This window comes from Acinonyx jubatus, chromosome D4 (genome assembly GCF_027475565.1).
Source record: "Acinonyx jubatus isolate Ajub_Pintada_27869175 chromosome D4, VMU_Ajub_asm_v1.0, whole genome shotgun sequence".
Classification (NCBI taxonomy): domain Eukaryota; kingdom Metazoa; phylum Chordata; class Mammalia; order Carnivora; family Felidae; genus Acinonyx; species Acinonyx jubatus.
In genome coordinates, this window is record NC_069391.1 from 6,925,779 (window position 1) to 6,940,175 (window position 14,397).

At 46.3% G+C, this 14,397-nt stretch overlaps 1 protein-coding gene across 1 annotated transcript in view; it reads right to left on the minus strand.

Moving 5' to 3' along the window:
- Nucleotides 1-14,397, minus strand: part of NUP188 (nucleoporin 188) — a 54,304-nt gene that overhangs the window by 5,759 nt on the left and 34,148 nt on the right. Inside the window, exons 14-33 of the mRNA XM_027035342.2 lie at nucleotides 13,960-14,079; nucleotides 13,337-13,463; nucleotides 12,225-12,377; nucleotides 11,924-12,050; nucleotides 11,628-11,715; nucleotides 11,458-11,534; nucleotides 10,767-10,881; nucleotides 9,247-9,367; nucleotides 9,053-9,119; nucleotides 8,234-8,362; nucleotides 7,770-7,909; nucleotides 6,839-6,945; nucleotides 4,978-5,184; nucleotides 4,695-4,864; nucleotides 3,821-3,890; nucleotides 3,352-3,419; nucleotides 2,729-2,924; nucleotides 729-806; nucleotides 385-470; nucleotides 22-167 (exon numbers count right to left, since the gene is read on the minus strand). Coding sequence (XP_026891143.1) covers nucleotides 22-167; nucleotides 385-470; nucleotides 729-806; nucleotides 2,729-2,924; nucleotides 3,352-3,419; nucleotides 3,821-3,890; nucleotides 4,695-4,864; nucleotides 4,978-5,184; nucleotides 6,839-6,945; nucleotides 7,770-7,909; nucleotides 8,234-8,362; nucleotides 9,053-9,119; nucleotides 9,247-9,367; nucleotides 10,767-10,881; nucleotides 11,458-11,534; nucleotides 11,628-11,715; nucleotides 11,924-12,050; nucleotides 12,225-12,377; nucleotides 13,337-13,463; nucleotides 13,960-14,079 — 2,392 coding nt within the window. The remainder of the gene's footprint in view (nucleotides 1-21; nucleotides 168-384; nucleotides 471-728; nucleotides 807-2,728; nucleotides 2,925-3,351; nucleotides 3,420-3,820; nucleotides 3,891-4,694; nucleotides 4,865-4,977; nucleotides 5,185-6,838; nucleotides 6,946-7,769; nucleotides 7,910-8,233; nucleotides 8,363-9,052; nucleotides 9,120-9,246; nucleotides 9,368-10,766; nucleotides 10,882-11,457; nucleotides 11,535-11,627; nucleotides 11,716-11,923; nucleotides 12,051-12,224; nucleotides 12,378-13,336; nucleotides 13,464-13,959; nucleotides 14,080-14,397) is intronic.

Consider the following 14,397-nt stretch of genomic DNA (forward strand, 5'->3'; position numbering starts at 1 on the left):
CCTCTCCCCTCTGCTCCTCACCTCTCATCTCCTTCATCTGCAACACTGTGATGAATGCTGAGAACACCTTGGCCTTGGTCTTCTCCATGAGTTGCTGGTCTGCCTGTAGCACTCCCTCCAGGATCTCCGTCAAGGGCCCAAGGATTTCATCCACAGAACCTAACTCCCTAGCAACAATACGGGGCAGAGAAGGAAGAACACATGCCAAATAAAGGCCACAAAGTGCCCTAGCTCTGATTCAGAGGTGCCCACTGGGCAGCTTGCCTCCCCCTGTTTGCTAGTGATGGAAAGCGAGCCCGTCTCACACCCATTTTCTCCCCTTCGGGAAAGCGAAGGGCCGGTAAGGAGGAGTGAGCAGGCCCCCTCCCCTGGCACGGTGCTCACCTCTTCCACTGCCGGAGGAGGATAAGCAGCAGAGTGCACATCATGGATCCGAGGCGGAGGCAGTTCACTGAGGCGGGGACCAGGAGCTGAGGGGAGACAGCAGACCAGTCAGAAGTCAGGCCTCCTGCAAGCTGACGTGGCTGGGAGATTCAAGCTCCATCCGAAGGGCACCTTTCAGACTCATGCCCTTCTTTCCCAGCAGCGAGCTGACAGGGACGGGCCCGTGGGAGAGACCACGGCTCGGCACTGTGGCCTCAGGCCTCCGAGGCCGACTGAGCCCCTTGTCCTGACATTTGTGAGACCTTCTCCCTAGGAAGAATGAGAAACTTCCCAGACACACTTACTAATGCTTTGGTCCCATCAAGCACGTCAAGAAAGAGCTGGCGACGCACTGCAGGGTCAGTCAGGTGCATTACCTCTGCCTGCAAAGGAACAGGGAGAAAAATGTCATTTGGGAAAATTCCCCAGACTACAAAAGCCACAAGACGTAGGGTCCTCTGTCAGGCAATTAGTCAGTGGTTAGTCACGGTCTTCCTAATTATTGCCCGGTTGTTTCTCTGTTCACCCTTAGACATGGTCAAAATCGGGTCAGGTTCACCACCTCCTCCTGACAACACCCCTCTTCTCAGACCCTTCAACGGCTTCCCAGTGCACTAGAAATACAAACGCCTCACAACAAGGCCTAAGAGGCCCCACGGGATCTAGTCCAACTGATTTCGGTATCACCACTCGTGCTCAGCCTATTCCAGGCCTACTAGTAGGACTTCTTCTTCCTGCTTAAACCATACCACACTCTTTTCCGCTCTGGACCCTCACACATGTGACACCATGTGCCTAGACTACTCTCTTCCACAGGCTCTCCACCTGGAAGGCTCCTTTGCACATCAGGTCTCAGTTTGGATGACACCTCCTCAGAGAAGGCCTTCCTGACTGCTCCTACTTAAGCACTCACTACCACAACATCCTGATTATCTCCTTCATAGTGAATTATCACAATCTCGAACTGTTTTTCTTTATGGATTTGTTTACAATTTGCCTCCCTCATGAGCCACTCTCCAGGAGATCAAAGACCTTCTCTGCCTTGTTCACTGTTGTATCCCTGGGTGCCTGACACATGGGGAACATTCCGTTAATATCTGTTAAATGAGTAAGTGAATGGTCAGTATCCTACACTTAATCAGATAGTTTTCCTAAGAAAAAAGAGGTAGCAGGATTTTCAGAGCTACGATCCATGAACTGCTGCCTATGGCGTACAACACAGGAAATATAGTTAATAACACTGTAATGGCCTTCTATGTTTAAGAGACAGTAACTAGACTTAGCATGGGAATCATCTTACTGTGTATGAAAATACGGAAACATCACGATGTCCACCTGAAACTAACAGAACATTATATGTCAACTATACTTTAATTAAAACAAAACAAAACACCTGTTGCCTAGCTAGGGCCTAAAAGGCAAGTGACACACAGGCTATCCACTGAGGAATCAATCATGCTCCAAAGATGGCTGAGCCTTCTGGTGTGTCTGCAGTCTCAGGAGTCTACAGCCAATGTGATGCAGAAAAGTCCCAAAGTCGTGGCCAGTCAGGCACTGGGAACACGTCACTCATGGAAGACATAAGAGTATGCTTGGAAAAAGGGACATCTACCAAGTTGTAGTTACTAATGAAGCAAAGATAGTAATCTGGATTCCCCAGGGAAAAACAATTCAAAACTAAGCCCTTATTGCACAACAGGACGGTGCAGTGTGAAAACACACGCACGCACGCAAAGGAGAAATGCGAATTCTTAAATGCTAACTTTCTCTCTCTAAAAACCAACTCAGTAGATACACAGTGCAGAGACAATGGCCTCTGCTCTTTTTCTAAAACCAGGAAATGCAGTTTCTAGAACCCTAGAGAAGGTGCTGCCACAGCAGTCACAGCTGTCTGTTGACCAGTCTACAAATATTTACCTAGTGTCGACAGGGGACGTGCCTAAGAAGGTGGTGACTCTACGTGTGCGTGAGAGGCAGACGAAGGAAGGGGGCCTCTGAGACCTGTTCAGGGCCACAAGGGCAGCTACAGGAGGCTTTTATGGATGCTATTGTTTTATGAATGTTTTAAATTACTTCTCTGCATTTTCCTTCAAGGTCTCTTGAATCCAACACCCTAAACACCCCACAGCAGCCCCCCATCTACCAGCACAGAACTGTTACATTTTAGCTCAGGAAAAAATCCCTGATTTGTTCTTCATCCCAAGGGGTGTATCCGTCAGGCATCCCAGCACACGGTTGCTAGGACACCAAAGCGAAACCCGGCCCCCGCCCCCCCCCCCCCCCGCCGCTCCCCAGAGGCTCTTACATGACTGGTGGCGATGATGAGGAGCATCCTCCAGGCGGAGACGAGCATCTGATACTCTACCAGGGAGGTGCAGCTGCTGCCCTCCGTGTCTGCTGTGTGAACTGCCAATGACTTGACATATCCTGACCAGTAGGCAAAGCGTTTCTCACTGGAAAATTTCTTAAGTGTATCTTTTAAAGACTGATCTAAAGAGCCCCTAGGGTGTCAAGAAAAAATAAAACCTATGATTAGGTTTTGAAAGCGGACATAAATGTGATGGGCACAGACCCTTGTCGAGGCAGAGAAAGCGACCTCACTTGGGCTTAAAGGCAGACGGCTCCAGTCACCTCCACTGTGTGGGGTTCATACTTCTTGCTCAACATAATGGGTTAGGTTGAGGCCTTTTCCAGGATTCCTCCTCCATGAAATCCCAGGCACATGGAGTTTGCTTCACAATAACTCTCTCTGACAATCATAAATGCCATCAATGGACTGGCCAGGGACACAACTCAGCGGCCCTCCATAAATGGCTCCAAACCAGCTCTCTCCTCTGCCTTGGCTCAAAGAGCCATGAACCCAATGGCAGGCCACCACACCCCCACCCCAAACCTTTAATTCAAATCTCAAAAGGGGAAAGGACTCACTTAACTACATAGTATATTTCCAAGCAAATTATCTTCATGATGAGGGCACAGGTTTCCAGGACGCTGGGCTGTGGAGGGGAGAGCAGAGCAGGTACCAATCACGAGGAGAACCTCTTCCCTGGTGGCCCCCATGAGGGAACAGAGCAGGGACCTGATACTTGGAAAACAAGGAAGCACAGTCCCTATCGAACGTGAATGGGCATCTGCAGTGTCAGGTCCACAGTGTCTCCCAGCGAGCAGAGAAGACCACCGAGCCATCAACACAGAGCAGGGCATGCCACTTTCCTTCCCAAGCAAGACATCACAGGGAGAGGAAGCAGGCACTCCTCTGAGAAAGAAGTTTCCAGTGAAGAAAACACTCTGGTTGCTTAATTAGGGGAGATATCATTTTCTACACCTCAGCCTCTCGCAGCCCAGCCTGTCCTCCCTGAGACTTTCCGTCACCATCCTACCCTTCACCCCAGCTTACCTCAGATGTTTCTGAGGGAGGAGAAAGGGTTCCAAACAGTGGACTGGTTAAGTTCTCCCAAAATTTGGGTCTGAAAGAAAAATACATTTGGAAATCATCCTTTCTCTCAGGCAGTCCTTCCTGAAGTTCTGTCCACCTGCCTTGAGTGGTTCCTTGCACACCCAAGTCCTAACACCCAAGTTACCTGCCCAGTCTTAACATGTGTCTCACAGGTGACCTGCTCCTACGTAAATACAAAGGGTTCCATAGATACAATTATGCTTTCCCGTTAAGAAACACAATCATATGTTATATGTATATTCTAGAGTTGAATGGTAAAAATTCTCATGATCTGTGCTGCTGCACATGTCCCGCAGCCCCAGAAGGAAGAGAGAGGGAGGGGAATAAGGACGCAGATTCCCATGGTTTGCCTTTTTAATGTTCCTTCCCTTTGTGTGAACAGGGTTCTAGAGAGCAGGGGACTCATTCAGCGAACAGGGTTCTAGGGAGCAGGGGTCTCATTCAGCAAATAGGGTCCTAGAGAGCAGGGGTCTCATTCAGTTCAAGGGCTAGAACAAGTCACTCATCGGAAGGCGTTTCTCAAGAATAGTGGGTCTGAAGGAGTCAGCAGAAGGCAAGAATACAAAAGGCAGGAAAAGGTGGGCACCCTAAGGTAAACACGCCTCTGCCCTAGAATAAAGATGACACCTGCTGGCAGCAGCGTAAGAAGACAATGACTAAGAGTGAAGTTCCTGCACACTGAACCAGACTCCTAGCACTTTCTACACATATGCTAAGTGAGCTGTCACAACAAACCTCTGAAGTATGAAGTATTGTTACTCCCAGTTTACAGACACAAGCCTTGAAAGTAAATACCTCCTGGAGCCAGACTTACTTAGTTCTGAGGACCAGCATGGCACTGTCCCGCCGGTCCTGCCACAGGGCATGCAGAAAGGCAATGGCCGCACGATGCAGCAGGGGTGGACACCAGTAGCGGTCCTGCTGCTGGGAATCGATCAGCTCCAGCACGGCGTGGAGACAGCTCCATACCCCAAGGCTGAATTCCTGCAAGAGGAGTGAGAGTTCAGGCCCTGGCCACTGCCAGCAAGCGCACCCGTGGGGCCTGCACCCACCTCCCAAGGGGCCGACACCCAGCTTCATCCCAGGTGCGGGCTCACCTTGGAGCCATCGCTGCCATCCTTCACCTCCAGATTCAGAAACAGTTCAATGAGGCCTGGCTGAGTCTCTACTGCAACCGTGAGGAACTCCAGAATCATGACTTTGATGCGCATGTCCTCAATCTTGCTCTGCAGTCGGGTCAGGAAGGCATCTCGAATGGCAGCCGCATCATTGCCCAGGCAGGCGTACACTGACATTGGGGCCACCTGGTGGAGACCAAACACAGACTTAGAGCTCTACTTCCAGAAAAACCTCAACGAGCTCCTGCAGAAGGGTGCCAGAGAACTCTCAGAAAATGGGTACAAAGGGAAACATCCAAGTATGTGGCAGTGGGTTAAAAGGGACATTGCTTCAAACTATGGTACAAAATGCCCAGTGATTCACAAAAGAAATGGTAATCAACATAAAAGATACACAATAATAACGATAAATGCAAAGTAAAAAATGAGGTAATACTGATTTGCCTATTAGATTAGCAAAGATTAAAAGACTGACAGGGCCACTCTGGCAAGGATGTTAAGACTTGGTGTTAGGAGTATAAACTGTCGGGGCGCCTGGCTGGCTCAGTTGGTAGAGTGTCAACTCCTAATCTCGGGATCATGAATTCAAGCCACATGATGGGGGTAGAGATTACATTAAAAAAAAGCAGGGAAGGGGGGGTGCGCCTGGGTGGCTCAGTCAGTTAACTGTCCGACATCAGCTCAGGTCATGATCTCGCGGTCTGGTCTGTGATTTCGAGCCCCTTGTCAGGCTCTGTGCTGACAGCTCAGAGCCTGGGGCCTGCCTCGAATTCTGTGTCTCCCTCTCTCTCTGCCCTGCCCCACTCGTGCTCTGTCTCTCTCAAAAACAAACGTTTAGAAAAAAAAATTAGGAAAAAGGGGGGAATATAAACTGCTACAATCTTCTAATTAAAAAAAAAAAAATTTTTAATGTTTATTCATTTTTGAGAGAGAGACACAGAGTGCAAGCAGGGCAAGGGCAGAGAGAGAGGGAGACACAGAAACCGAATCCAGGCTCTGAGCTGTCAGCACAGAGCCCGACGTGGGGCTCGAATTCACGAACTGTGAGATCATGACCTGAGTTGAAGTCAGACACTTAACTGAGCCACCCAGGCATCCCACCCCCTTTAAAAAAATTTTTTTAATACAATCCTTTATAGAGGCCAATTTAGAAATGTCTACAAAAATTAAAATGTTCACTAATAACTAATATTCAGGAATTGAAAACAAAAGTTCATGGCGTTCTATGGACAACAATGTTCACTGCAGCACTGCTTGTAATAGTGAAAGACAAAAAAAAAAAAAAAAATAGCCCAAATAAATCAGGATACATTCATTCTGTGGCTCATCGTGCAAGCATTAAAGACAATAAAGTAGGCCAAATGTGCCCACATGGAAAGACTGTAAGATCTGTGGTTCAGTGAAAAAAGCCAGTCACAAAACAGTATGGACGGTGCAATTCTACTTTTGTAAAGAACAGAAGAGCACAGCAAACATCCTTCAATACAAAAGCACAGATAAAAAGAAATGTGGATCAATGCATACCAATCTGCTCATAGGGAGTCTTGGAACGAAGGGATCAGAGTGGACCTTAACTTTCTATGCTACATTTACCTGTAACGTTTAAATATGTAAAAATGAGTATGCATGTCTTTTGTAATCAGGAAAAAAAAAAACCCTCACAAACCACAATTTAGGTGTGGTGTGGACAGCAACACAATTTGTGTGGTGTGTACATGGCTGGGTCACTGTAAAAGTCAGGGCTAAGTCCAAGCTAGCTGTTTCTCCTGAGATAAGGCAGGGGTGGTCTCATGCACAAAGTCAGTTTTCTGGGGCTTTGGCTGATTAAGTGGGATCCTACCGTGGCCAGACGTTTCAACAGCTGGATGGCAAGACGTGGCAAAGCAGGATCATGTTTGTGGTAGATGTATTTGGCAAGAACAGCAATGAGGTTGTTCCCATGGGCACCTGAAGAAGTACAGGAAACAGCTGAGACACCAATGTGCCTGATTCAAGCTCCTAAGAGAGGCTGCTATTCAAAAAGGCTCACGCACGTGAGGGAATTTACTACCCTCAAGTACTTGGGAGGGCCAGAGCAAATCCAGGTGGCCATACCATTCTCTTTTTTCAGTAGCCAAGGGGATATGCAGGATTTGGAGGTAAACAGCCCAATCCAATTCATTAAGAGCAGAAAGAGAGACATTTTGGAAAACAAAACAAAACAAAACAGTCTCTTAACAAACAGGTTAGAAAAAGACGTCACATTGAAATGCAAGAATCATCAAAATCTCAAAATGATAGTTAAGAGTAGGTCTTAGGCATTATCTAAACACCTACTTGAAAATGAGGAAACAGGGTCCCAAAGGTATTAAATGAGTAGTGTAAGGTCAAAGAATAAAACAGTTAATACTTAACAGGCACCAAGAACTTCCCTCCATGATTTACACGTAGTAATCTTACCTCCGTCGTAATTGTGTAAGGTAGGTATTACTATTATCCCGAGGCAGAGTTGTTCAATAATGTGCCCAAGGTAACATAGCAGATTAAAGCCAAAATGTGAGCCAAGGCAGTCTGACTTTGAACACGGGTTCTTAACTATTATCCCGTCATCAACAGGAGGCAGAAATGAAGGACATTCCAGCCCTCTGGCTTCTAAGTCCGGGATGGGGACTGGTGATCATTCCCCAACTCCCTCCAGGAATTAGTCAGAAAATACTGCTGGCCTCTAACAACACAGCCTGAAGTACGTACTTGTGGGCAGAAGCACTGCTATTCGCAAGAGCAATACATACCATGCTGTGTGAGAGCCTGTTCCAGGGGGGACACCACATTAGAAGGAGGTTTCAGCCGAATAACATTGTTGGTGACGGAGAATGCCAGTTTCACTGTCTTGATCAGCAGCTGGCCCTGCCCCTGGCCCTCTGCCCCATCACTAGGGTGCCAAATGGAAACCAAAGTTGATTCAGACAACATGACTTCATTCGCAACATATGTGCTCTCATGAATTAGATTCCAACAATAATCCCAGAGTTCAACAGCTTCTGTTAGAGGCCCCAGTCCAAACTAGGAGAGAGGAGGAGCAATCAACTCCCTTTGCTATGTGCCAGTCTATGCAGCAGCCGCTAGATTACATACAGGCTACATCCTAGGGGAAATAAGGCTGTCTTTAAAAAGCTACCGCACATTAACTCACACTGGAGTTCTCAGGACATGCAGGCACACTAAGATAAACGGGGAAGGGGAGAGGGAGCCCCACCTGCGGGGCTGAGCAGCCATCACCATGTCGATGGTGTCCACACCGATGCCCATGATATTGATGACTGTCTGTCCCGCTTCTGTGTAGGCCAGGCTGCAGATGCAGAGAGACTGCAGGCTGGGGCTGTGACTGCAAGACAGACATGTTCTGAGTCACCAGGGAGCTGTGAAGTTTATTACTGCAAGAGAAGGGCACTATCCAAACCTAACCAACTGGACATCAGTGGTACAGATCAGCTCCGTGTCAGATGAACACACTCTGGTCACTTTCCTTAAGTAGACTTGATCTTAAAAACAACCCAGAGAAGCTATCTAAATGTCCCAACGATTAATGGATACATCTACTGAATTGAGTCATGATTAATTCATACAATGGAACGCATGGTACCACTAAAACAAGACAGATCTATATGAAGTGGCATGGAAATAAAATTATGGAGCAGTTAGTACAAGCAAAGGAAAACACCTAGTAGAATACACACGAACTTCCTAGTCATCTCTGGAAACAGGTTTAGGAAGGGCATTTTCACTATTTTCCTAATGAACATGTGTAACTTTTGTAAAGATCATAAAAAATAATTTGTGTATATGTATGTGTGTGTGTCATTGGAAACGATCTCATCCCCATTTCATTTGCTCTTCTCGACTCACAGGGAGAAAGGATACAGTCCAGTGGAGAGCAAATGAGAACCTCCAGAGTACTGAGCTCTGGGTTCAACCCAGCTGAGTTTTCTGAAAGGATGAGCAGAAGCCCCCCCGTCTTCCCCTGGGGAGCGGCAGCGTCCAAGAATACCCGGTTCAAGCAATCACCCCCTCATACCTGCTGTGCAGGTCTGCCTCATGGCACAGGTTCAGTATTGCATGAATCAACTCCAGGATCAGGCAACCTGGACTCCGGAAAAGACACAGGAATGAAGTGGCCTTGTGTGATGACCCTCATCCCGACAAAGGGAAAGATAAGATCTCCAGAGAGCCAGGAGTGGCTCAGGCCTTCCCTGCCCGCGTGTCCCTTACCAATCTGTTCCCTCACACCATGGGTGTTGTAGCGCCACTTGTGGTAGCCAGGAAGCATCTCCTTCAGCACAAACATGACACAGGGCGCCAGCCCTTGGCTCTGGGTACTCCCAAGCTGCCCCTATGAGAAACCATGCTGTAAGGACTTAAACCATTTAAGGAAGTCATTCAGCTATCAGAGATTTAACTCTAACACTACAGGTCCAAAGGAAATCTAGGCAAACCCTGGCTGTCAGTAAGAGAAAAAAAAAAATCAGAACACTCTAGTTCAACTGGGTCCAAGCTGTGGATTTCTTTAAAATAGAGAAAAAGACTGAAAAGACAATGTCTCAGTGTCACAGAAGGCACCTACGTGAAGGAGACAGAAGAAGGTTAAATCTGGCAGAGGGAGGTACCAACCATGAACATGAAGGACGTAGGACTGTTAGCAATGGGGAGTGCTGATTTCACTATCATGATGCCAGCCATTCGCCTAACCTCTACCCTATCTCTGGGACACTGGAAAGGAGCTCTCATACTCACAATTCTTTGTCCTAATATTCAGCTTCCTCACCTTAAAAATGGGAATTCTTTACTTACGTATAAATATCTATAGCTATATCCCTATCTCTGGACTGTTTCTACCTTTTCAAGCATTCATTCATTAATTCTCGCAGGCAGAAAAGTAGGCCGAGTGCTTCTCATGTGTGGCCCTCTCAACAACTCCAAGGAATAGAGACCATGTTATTACTCCTTTTTTACAAAGGTTCTAAGAAATTCCATGTTTGCCCAAGCCCAACACAGTTAGTAAGTGGTCAACCTGACATGTACACCTAATTTTGTCTGACTCCAAAATCTATGCTACAACAGTATTTTTCAAACTGAGTTGTAATCCAGTAGTAGATTGTGAAATCAGCTTATTAGAAAATACCAGAGTGCCTTTTGTGTTGTCAGAGAAGTGCTGAATTGTGAAACTTTGCTTCAGAAGTACGTACACACACACCGACACACACACGGATACTGGGCCTAGATATAAAACATATGTATTGCCCTGGGCTACGATGAAAATAGCTTGACAGTAACCACATCATTCCATCCTGCCTCTGAATATTAAATAAATTAACACAGGGGCGCCTGCATGGCTAAGTCAGTTAAGCTTCCAACTCTTGATTTCGGCTCAAGTCATGTTTCATAGTTTGTGATTTCGAGCCCCACATGGGGCTCTGCACTGACAGTGCGGAACCTGCTTGGGAAGGGATTCTCTCTCTCTCCCTCTCTCTGCCCCTATCCCAATGTGCTCTCTCTCTCTCTCTCGCTCTCGCTCTCACTCTCGCTCTCTCTGAAAATAAACAAACTTTAAATTTTTAATTAATTAATTAATTAACACAGATAAAGTACCTGCTATGGAATCTGGCACATAGTAAATACTCAATACACAGAAACTGTTAACACCATAACATCAGGACAACTGCTGTGCCCAAAGACAATGACTATGGTAGAAGAGAAACTACTTCAGATATTTCCATCTGACCAGCCTTTACCTTGACAAGAGTGGTGATCAAGCGTAGAAAGGCAACAGTGACCCCGTACTCGCCCTGGGGCTGCTCACTATTCATCAAGAGGTTTCCGTACCCTCCAGCATTCATCCCCTCCGCACTGGGGAAAAACAGAGGCAGAGTGAATCAGGACGGGGCAATCTCAAGGTTTCAAGAAACTCATCACAGAGCATTCTTATTATCTAGATAGCCTGGACCTAACATAGGAAAGCTCTCAAAAGAATGAAGCAAATCTAGGCTATTTTATACCCAAGATCAACACTAAGAGAGTACTTTATTAATGTACAACCTCAAGAGCTTTAAAATTCAAAAAATCAAATAAACATCAGGAAAACATCATTGTCTAATAAGCAAGAGAAGGCAAGGAGCAAATGCTGAAGTAGGAAAATGGAGCCTATGTATAAATAATTGTCCTACCACGCAAGTTCAAAAAGCCATGAAACAAGGAAAAGTATAGAGTGACTACAGCTGAGGAAAGGGAAGCCACGTCTCTGGATCCAGACAGCTCTGTATTCTCCAACCTGGAAAATTAATTCCCATGTACCTAAGGTGGTTGCTGCTGGATGAGAAATACTGCACAGGGAAGCTTCTTTAAAAGTAATGTAGCTAGCCTGGACCCAAAATGCATATGGTACTCCCGGGGAATACGCTCTACCCAACCCAAGACCTGGCTCACCTAATCATCTGACTCATGCTGGAGACCTGGTGGGCCACGAATGGTAAAAAGCCTGTGTGACGAAGATCAGTCCAGACCTGAGAAGGGAAAAGAGCTCAATGTCCATGTGTCTTCAGGTATACACCAAGTGCAACATTTTTTGGCTATTTTGAAGACTTGGTGTGTCTCACCTTCGCAGGGTTCCGGGCAGCCAAAACAGTCAAGCAATTGACACAAGAAGCAATGACATCCACCGGTGGAGAGATTACTGTCGTTAGCCTAGTTGGAGAATAGTGTACTCTACTCAGTGAAATGAATACAACGTGTTCCATCACAGATATTTTCCAGCTCTGTCTGCCCAAGTCTCTCCTCTCAGTAGGGATGGAAAAATAGGAAAACCCTCAGCTGGGGACAGTATCACACCAGGGCTTCCCACAGAGGCACAGATGCGGACTTTAACCTGGGGTGTGTGTAAGCTGATGCTTACCGCTGTAGCAGCATGTAGATACGGGATGTGATGGGCAAGAGACAGTCTGCTATGGACAGATCTGTGCTGATGACCTTATGGACCAGATCAATGATGGGTCTGACCCGCTGGCAGTGCTGGATCACATCTGAGGGGAAAGAGAGCAACAATTCCTTTAAGATTACTGAACAGTCTCCAAGATAAACACTACACGGATCCCAGTCTGGACGGTTCTGAATTTTATCCTGAGATTCTCTGTCCCCCAATTCTAAGCGTGTCTGTTTTTCTTCCCCACAGTCATGTCCCCCCAAGCTGACCTCACCTGCAGTGGAAACAACATGCAACAGCATTTCAATCTCGCAGGTAAAGAGGGTCCAGCTACTGTAAGAGTACTCCCAGCGTACCAGGTAAGCCCTGTCGTCCAGCACTACCTGGCCTACTGTGCCCTGAGGTATGCGAAGGTTGGTCTGACCCCCTAAGGAAGAGAGGAAGAGAAATTAGTCTAATATCCAGCGATACAATAGGAAAAAGCAACTCCTACATCAGACAACAACATTTAATCACACAGAAATGGACAGACTCTCGTCCCACTAGCTAACACTGCTGTGCTGGGGTCACCCATGTGTAGCACATGTGTCAGAATTCCCTTTCTTTTCAAGGCTGAATAATATCACACTGTAAATATATAACACATTTTTGTTGATCTATTTCATCTGTTGCTGACACGTATTTCAAATTGTTACTGTATATATACCCTTTTACCCATTTAAAATTGTTATTTTAATATACCCTTCTACCCCACAAAATTATTCTCGTATATACCCTTTTATCAGACAACCCCGGTTTGAGGACTCTATGTACTAAAAATAAAAATACCAGTATATAAAGTACAAGTACCCAAAGGAGCATTGTTTGTAGTGACCAAAACCCAACATAGCCTACATGTCCTTTAGAAGGAAAAAGATACAAAATGATGGAATATCTAGAATAATTCTGTAGTTACTAAAAGAGAACGAGTCAGATCCACATATAAGAAAAATGAGTTGCAGAATCAATCTAGGAGAGTGTACGGTGTGCACAAGAACACATGCCAGCTCTTAACACTGACTATCTGACGGACAAGTCTGAACAGATGAACTTTGTAAGTGTCTATCTGTGCTGTTTCTCTTTACAATGAACACCCATTATTTTTTAAATAAAATAATCTGGGGTGCCTGGGTGGCTCAGTCAGTTGGGCATCTGACTCTTGATTTCGGCTCAGGTCAATCTAATGATACAAAAAAGTGAGAAATAGACTAATAATTCCTCAACGAGCGCAGCGGAGAGGAGCTGCTTTAAAGGGAACGAGCATGAAATGGCTCAAACAGCAGTGCTGAGGTCTAAACAGAAGCTGAGGAGAGGTGGCTACTGAGCCAGGGAGGGTCTCCATCTTACCAAGAGGGTAAAGGAGTTTGGACGTTTGCCTCCGCCAGAGAGTTCCATCTTCGTGGGAGATCACATCATGGGGCTTGTGCTTGTAAAGTTCATTGTAGAAAGACATCTTATCCAAGAAACTGTACACCTGCCAACACACAGAAAAAAATCCAGCCACACGCTTACCTCGGGGACATGTAAGGGGTCCCACATCTGTTCTGCTCTTTCGGTCAGACTGTGTCTGACTCTCAAACTTCTCACAAACCTGCCACCGTGACTCTTCTTAGAATTGCCTCTACGCTCCTTGCCAACCCTCAACACCCTTTAACACTTAGCTCAAGGCCCCTCACTCCACAGACTGCTGGCTCTCCTAAACAGTAGGTCTTTACTACTCAAATGACATTTACCGTATGGCTGTATCAGCTATTTCTTCCTTGTATCTATTGTTATTCTCTTCCGATGAGACAGTAAGGAACTTTATACGGTGTCTCACTCAGTGTCTGCAATAGGTACTTAATTTAAGAGAACTTAAGCACTATCTCTGGCACTGTTCGTTCAACTTCAGACTAATTCTTGCCATGGCAGTGGCATCCCCCAAAACCTCTCCCACAGTCTGAAATCAAGCATCTAACTGAACAACCTACCTTTTTGGCAGTAGACTTTCCTGATACGAGGGCTCGTAGCAACTGCAGGAGTGGGGAGAGGAGATGGGGAAACATCCCACATACACTGTCCAGAATGATCCCGAGCCCAGAGGTTGGCTCCTGTGGCAGAAGAAAAGAGGTCACTGACCTTCAACACCATCCGTGAATTAACACATCTCCGAACTGCCCAGCAATCATAAGAAAATCTAAAAACAGTCCTTTCCTCCGGGCAGACATCACCCCTCCCTAACAATTGAAGATTTCCAGAATTTCACTGAGAAAGGCTTTCAACATCAGATTTATCAGGACCTGAAAAGAGAATACCACTGCCTCCAGTGACCTTTTCCTGGCCATCCTCCCAACAGGAAGACAATGCTATCCGCCATTGCAGGAGAGGTTTTGAATAATGTGAAAAGCGGCCAACAACATGTTAGCATT